This window comes from Ruditapes philippinarum, unplaced genomic scaffold (assembly GCF_026571515.1).
Source record: "Ruditapes philippinarum isolate M1 unplaced genomic scaffold, ASM2657151v2 ctg240_1_1_1_1, whole genome shotgun sequence".
NCBI classification, from domain to species: Eukaryota; Metazoa; Mollusca; class Bivalvia; order Venerida; family Veneridae; genus Ruditapes; species Ruditapes philippinarum.
The window spans coordinates 217,086-224,628 of NW_026865789.1; the positions used below are offsets into that span (position 1 = coordinate 217,086).

Sequence of the window (7,543 nt, forward strand, 5' to 3'; positions counted from 1 at the left end):
GTCATCAACATAAAATTTTCTTTCAATTCGAACTGAAATTTAAAACATTATGCAATGATTTCAATTATATTTTAAATCAGCAAAAATATATCTTAACATAGTTTCAATAGTAAGTTACCATTTAAACATAAATAAGGTTTTTCAAAATCTGATAAAATTTTGCGGGCACCTGTTATTCAGTGCGGACCTAAACATATTTGCCACAACATGGCAACAATGGCAACAACCCATGGTTTGTCGGTTTTGACAAACTCTAGCGTAAAACCTCCCAGAAATCCTAAAACTGGGTTGTCAGCATCATTGCATGAAAGACCCGGCCCAACTCTTGGGCGATTTTCAGGGATATATTTCGACGATTATGACCAAGAGAGCCAGGCTGAAAAAGAAATCTTTGAACCCAGGTTTACATCAAGGCCAAGTTCAGTGAATGCACCAGATCTTTTGCAGTTAGGTAAACTCTCAGACGAGGAGTTCTATCAAAAACTATTAGAATTAAAAAATGAACAGAGAAAAATATTGCAAAAGTGTGAAAAAGTTTACATTGAAAAACACCAGGGTCTGATAGCCCCAACGTTTCCAGAAGATGATGTGCAATTTGAGACATCAAAAAGAACAACAAAATCTTATGATGAAACATATAGGTCAGAAACTTTTGTTGATGAGGATGGTGTTCTTGTATCTACAAGGAGACAAAGATCTTGGTCTCCTGCTAGATCTGCTTCACCAATGGAAGACAGTGGAGGATTTAGTCCACCAAGAGCTGAGTCACCATACAGGGACAGTGTTAGAGATTCTCTAAGCAAACCACCAACAGGAAGACCTCATATGTCACTTACAGCAAAATCTATTGCATCTCCCCCGTCACGTCCTAGATCTGCACCGATTCCACGAGATATTGCAAGATCACTAGAAGATCTCCGCTCTGCAACACTTGGCCTAAAGAAATCATTTGAAGAGTGTGAGGGAGATTATATTCCAGATGATACAGTTTCAGAACCTTACAGAGAGCAAGATAGATCATTATCAAGAATTGAACACATGTGGCAAAATTTTTCTATTAATGATTACACACCAAGGAGATCATTGCAAGACAGAACCATTAAACGGCCATCATCAGCAAAAATAACTCGTGAAGAGAAGAAACAGAAAGACAACTGGCGTCATAGGCTCACAATACCTAAACCATTTACAATGACATTAAGGGATGAAAGGAAAGAAAAGAGGAAATCCAAAAATTTGCAAGAGTTTGAAGAGCTAAAATATCAAAAAGAAATTGAAGAAGAAGAAGAACTCAAAAAGAAATTCAAAGCACGACCTGTACCAGCACATGTTTATTTACCACTGTATGATGAAATTAAAGAGAAGAATGAGGAAAAGCGTCGTCATGTAAAAGAATTGAGTGCTGAATTATTGAAATCTCAAGAAAAGCCTTTTAGCTTTCTGAAACGAGAAGATGACAGAAAGCATCATCAATTAATGGAGAGAGATTGTAATGAATTAGGCAAAACTGAAACAAGAATTCAAAAGAAGCCAGATGCTTTCAAAGCAAATCCAGTGCCAAAGCATATTTTTGATTCAGTAGTAGATGATAAAATAATGGAAGAAGAAGAATATAGAAAAATTAGAATTAAGATGAGGGCAGAAGAAATGTTACGATCTGCATCTTTACCACCAAATATGAATGCAAGAGAACAAATTAAGGAGCAAAAAGAAAGAGAGCAAAAAATGAAAAACAAAAGGAAAGGTAGGGGAATGAAAACTGCAACTCGCCTTAGAATCAACCATGAAGTCCCAAATTATGATGCTTTATATCGCCAATTTCAGCAAGAATTAAATCGTAGGAAAGGAATGAAAGAATCAACTGTAGCTGAACCATTTAGACTTGAAACGGGGAGAACTAGCAAATCTACAATAGAGAGAATAAAAAAAGAAATTGAAAAGGAAGAAGAAACAATGAGAGAAAATAGATGGCCATACAAGCTTCCAAGAACGAAAGTTAAACTTGGTATGATTTTAGTTTGTTTATTAGTAAAAGATGATTTGGTAAAATTTATCATAGTTATGCACACACTAAATGTGTCAAGGGCCTGTGTTCACAGCATGGGCAATGAGCCCTTCCCTTATATTTTCAGGCGAAAAATAATAACATGATATTTTTGCAAATGGGGATGGAAAAAAAACATGATGCATATATATGTAATTAAATTACCAGAGGGGAAGGGGTCTATCAACGGCCCCTGCTAAATGACTCATAAAAATTGAAATATAGCTGAATGATGTTGAATAAAAATTAATTGTACAACAACTGTAATGCTACCCTGTCTTATTTTTTGAAACATAACTTTTTTTTTGTAATTAAACGTCCAAAGTGGATCTTGAAACACTTGCCTCTTCCTGCAGTAGGTTTGAATCTTAAATAAGGCAGACTTAAAGTTTAAAGTATTGTTAGATGATAACTAGAAGAAAGTCTGTGTCTACATGTAACTTAAGAACTCTTATATAAATGCATCTATACTCATTTTTAAATGATAAATTCCAAATCATCATTACTGTGACCCATTGTTCATTTTTTTTAAAAAGGTTTCTGTTGTTATTATTGCTTTTCATGCCATAAAACAAATGCAATTATATAGATTTATGATTACAGGTCACATGTCGTCATCCCTAGATGCATTACCAACAAAGTCAACAAGGTCTGCAGATGCAAGAACAAGGAAAACTAGGTATTCACGCACATTTTCTTTTCTTTAATATAAACATACTTATTTTAGTTAACTTGTGAGCTTATTTTTAACCATTCTAAAGTAATCTTCAACAAACAAAGATCTGTGTCATTTTTGAGGATTATTGTGACCTCTTTAGGACTCAGTCTCATGATCCCTTGGTTGAGAGGCAGACATATTAACCATTAGACCAGTTGGTCTCTTCTCCCTTTATTTTCTTTAACTTTTGATATACGATCTGTTTATTAAAATATTTTTAGCTATTAAGAGGTGTTTTTTTTCAATATGGTAAAATTCATTATTTTTTTTTATTTCAGTTTTTTTTATTTCATTTTTTTATTATATTTTTATATATTTTAACATATCTGTTATGTTAAAAATGTTCAGTTTTCAAATTTGATAAAATTTAGCTTGGCAGCAATTTGTGTAAAACTATTTCTTCCTGTATGTTTCATGTAAGTTGGGTCCTGTATGTTTTATTTAAGTCAGGTTTTCTTGAAATATATTTATTTTAAAAAAAAATTGCAGGGGTCAGTTTCAGAAGCTATCACAGAAAGAGCTGAAGGAGATAGAAGAAGACAGACATCGCCGTGTTAAGGAAATGAGATTGAGACGAGAAATCCAAGAGAAAACTATAGCACATGAAACACCAAGAGAAAATCCAGAAGAAAAAAAGAAAAAGTTTAGGTAAATTTTATCACTATAATATTGGGATATATTGCAAAACATATATGCTGTATTACAATATGTTTTGCACATACGGTATGTAACAAAAAATATGATAACACTAAAGCTATTGACTATGTTATTTTAAGCAAGGTCATATATTGAAAACTCAAAATATCTTTTATTAATTGAATATTTCATTGTTAATAATAAAGTCCAAGGTGCACATTTACAACTGAAAATGCTTCTAAACATTACTATTCGCTATTGTCATTATCTAATAATTGATAAAATCCTTAAACAAAATATCAGTACAGGAATAAAATTATGTTGAAAGAAAATGATGTAACACATTCCTATAAGGGAGGCAAGATCAAATAAAGTATCAAATTGATTCCATTGACAAATCAAAGAGAATAATACCAAGAGAGAGGCCCTTCTTTTGCATAATGCAAAATGTTGCTTTTTCACAGAATAATTATCAAACAAAATTTACCTAGAGATTTCTACCATAGCTTTAGCAGCCTGAATATCTAACAATGATAAAGCTACATGTATCCAGCCAACATACAGAAGTTGTAGTGGTACCTGAGGTATTCCTCCACCTGTATAGCTAAGAAGTCGCCATGTGACCATTACAGTGTTTGTGTGACTTATATGTAGTACTAGTGTACTGTTACTGCTTAATTTTAGCTTTTTGATACTAAATTTCCTAAATTTAACAGAAAGCTGCTTCTATTCCATAGTCTTGGTTTTTCATTAGATAAATTTAAAGGGCTAAAGATGAAGAATAAAATGTTTTTTATTTAACAGAGAAGCAGAAAGAGCAAGAATGGAGGAGTATGAAAGAGAAATGAAGGAGATGAAGAACAGAATTAACAGGAGACCATTATTGTTTGAACAGGAATCTCAGGTAAATCATCATCTCTCATACAACTTTATATTATATGTTCTAACACATCACACTTACACATGCTGGAAATATTTTCTTGCACGAGGAATACCAGATGCATCTAGTGCTCCAAATTGATGTCATTTTGCGAATTTTATGAATAAATTGTGTGCTAGGATGTCGTCAATTTGCTGTTATGAACTTTTATAATAATAAAATTGTAATTGAGGAATTGACATTAATTTACATGGTATATACAGTCTAACTTGCCCATGCGACCACATGTATTAAGCGACTTTTGTCTTAAACGACCACTTTAAATTCCCCCCGATCATTTCCTCTCTATATTTTTAATGTATTAAGCGACTTTTGCTCAACGCAACCAGCGACCGCTAATTAGTCACCTAATTGAGAGCAATCTTTTCATTAAACGACCACTTTTACCTGTCAAGTAATTGTGTTTTTAGAGAATGCCGCCTCGTAATTTCACAAGTGTCAACAATCAAAACACAACAAATAAATGTGTGAAAAACTCTATTTCCCAAACCGTTTTAGCGTAAGCAGTATACGCGTGACGTGTATTATCCAAAAATATCGATTAAACAATGCAACGCTCCGCCCCTACTGATGTAGTGTATACGCTTCGCTTGTTGACATTTAGACTGCATTGAAATGACCTTGAACTTGATCAGCAATTAAATTAGATGTACTTTGTTTATTTCGAATGAAAAATGCACGACAAAAAAAAACATCCTCACTAATAGGGTTTTCATGTTGGAGACAAGGAAAAGCAACGGAGAAGTTAAAAAAATCTGGAAAAAATGTCAAACATGTACGTAATGGATCAAAACTGTTTTGTAAATAAATAACAGAAAGTTATTTTTTACAGATTAGCGAGCGTACTAATTATTCAACATTAATATAAAAATGAAGTTGTTAAACATTCCCACCGCATAAGAAAGATGTCATTTGTAAATTTTGACTTTTATGTCATGCTAGGTCTTAAGAGACCGTTTCATTAAGCGACCATTTTGGGTGTTTACCTTGCGCGGTCGCTTAATACAAGTTTGACTGTATATATATTTGGCCATGGCAAGTACCCAAGAATGGATGTTACAATCCAAACTGCAACACATATCTTGAACAGTATAATCCTTCTTGGAACTCCCAACAGTTTTTAGACAGACTGATCTGCTTAACTTTGTGAGATATTGGTTTTATCATCATGTATATAATATTTCTTTCAAATTCAAAATGAAAAGGATAGTTGATAACAAAATTATAAAAAATTGTATCATTTTTGAATTATTAATATTTTTAGGTAAATGCTAAAAAAAAGGCAGAGAAGAAATTTAATGCCACTTTGAGAAGTGTTGGCCTTGATGAAGAATTTGTTCAGAGTCGAGGCTCTAGGTCAGCAAGCGTTCATGATTACACTGATGATTATGATGATGATGATTTTGAGGACACTGCAGTTAAGCGTCAAGATGACACCTATACAAAACGACGCACATCTGATGGTTCTCTCTCACCTGTTGAAAGTTGAAAAGACTTCAGTTGTATTTGGTACTAGTTCAGTTGCTGGCATTTCATAGTATTTTAAGTGTACATGTTTAAGAGAACAACACATCGAGTCGCATATGTTTCTTTAAAGTAGAAGACATAGACATTTTACTTCCTTAATTGTTATTTATAAACTAGAGTCATTCAAATCTGTGAAAAAAATGTTTATATTTTGTGGTTTTTAAGTTCTGTTACGAAATTGTTGTAACAATTTACACATTTTACCCATTTTGATTTGAGGGTATTTGAGTCTTATTCATATGTGGAATGAACATCCATAAAGTGATATATCTAACTCAAGTTTTACATATGGCAGCAGTCCCTTCATATATTATAGTGAAAATGTTGTTCTACAGAATATAAGGGTACATATGATTATTGCATTTTTCTGTCAGTGAGACATATTGTTTACTAGAACAATTACAGCAGAGTACTTCATGTTTTGTCATTCGCAATTGTTTATTTTTGTACATTAAAATTGACATGTTTTATCATAATTTGCATTGAATTAGGTTCTGAAAGCTGAAAATGAACAAAAAAGTTATGAGTTAGTAATTTATTTGATATATAGGTGTTAAGCATGATCATTATAGGGTTATTTATTTTTTTTACTGTAATGTTTTTTATAAGTAGTAAGCATTTCTTTTTATCAAATATTACCAATGAAATATGTCTTTGAAACAAAACAAGTTAATTCTGCCAGTGTCAAGTAGCATTCAATCATTTTATATAATATGTAATTCAAACCAGCTTTCAACATCACTGATGATTATTATTTATGGATTAAAATTAGTTTTTCCACTAATTTGAAATATTGTAATGTGTGCTGATAGGAAACTATATGGTAAGGTTAAGTCATGTTTTAGCCCATAGATTGATAGTCCAGTAGTGCCAATGATTTATTTTAAACTTGTTTATATCCGATATTTAATGAAGTCATTGTAGTGAAGACCTATATACATGTATGTACAGCTTGCTGCTTTACCTCAACTTTCTGTCCTTAGAATGCCCTTCACCACAAGGCCTTGGTGCATGATGTCATTATGTTTATGTTATTTATTGCTGATCATGCAATTTTCCAATGATAGTTTCATTTTGTATAAATGTTATAACAAGGCAAACATAATTGTATATACCTTCATCTTATATTATTATTCTGTTTGATATTTTATCTATGAATAAACTGTAGTGATTGCTTATCAGATCTTTAATTTCATACTTTCATTACTAGTAACACAGTCCTCATGTTTCTGTATAAAAACTACAGCAGTGCCTGATTGAACTTTTTAGTTTCTTTAGCAAAGTAAACTTAGTAACACAGAGTAAACAGTTTTACTAGTGTATAACATTTTAAAATATTTCGTACTAATAATCAAGAATCTTTTATTGATATATGTTATGTTACCTGGGTTAACCCATTTCTCTACTTACTTTGTAATTTAACACAATTATCTATAGTAAATTTAGGAAATAGATATCAATTCTGAGTGCATTGTTGTAGAATAATGCACGGTTTGAGTTCAAATGCGTAGTAATATAATCACGAAGGCCGATAGGCCTGAGTGATTAATTACAAAGCATTTGAACGAAAAACGTGCATTATTATACAACAATGCATGAAGAATAGATATCTATTCAAACACGTCAAGAAAAAATATATAGTTGGACTATATTTTTGGAGGTTAAGTTTGTTGTCGCT

The 7,543-nt window shown here is 32.1% G+C and overlaps 1 protein-coding gene across 1 annotated transcript; it reads left to right on the top strand.

Annotated features, from left to right (window-relative positions):
• The first annotated feature begins 50 nt into the window (after positions 1 to 50).
• On the top strand, positions 51 to 7,310 carry LOC132730339 (protein FAM161B-like). Its single transcript, XM_060716240.1, has 5 exons — positions 51 to 2,005; positions 2,648 to 2,723; positions 3,252 to 3,410; positions 4,203 to 4,302; positions 5,603 to 7,310. Exons 1-5 carry the CDS (start codon positions 208 to 210, stop codon positions 5,825 to 5,827), a joined length of 2,358 nt encoding a protein of 785 aa, XP_060572223.1. The 5' UTR covers positions 51 to 207; the 3' UTR covers positions 5,828 to 7,310.
• Positions 7,311 to 7,543: the final 233 nt, after the last annotated feature.

Bases quoted from the DNA above. Each gene is read 5' to 3' on its own strand.
- LOC132730339 (XM_060716240.1), top strand. From the start codon at position 208: ATGGCAACAATGGCAACAACCCATGGTTTGTCGGTTTTGACAAACTCT. The intron at 2,006-2,647 runs GTATGATTTTAG...TTATGATTACAG, and splicing joins AAGAACGAAAGTTAAACTTG to GTCACATGTCGTCATCCCTA. The intron at 2,724-3,251 runs GTATTCACGCAC...AAAAAATTGCAG, and splicing joins GCAAGAACAAGGAAAACTAG to GGGTCAGTTTCAGAAGCTAT.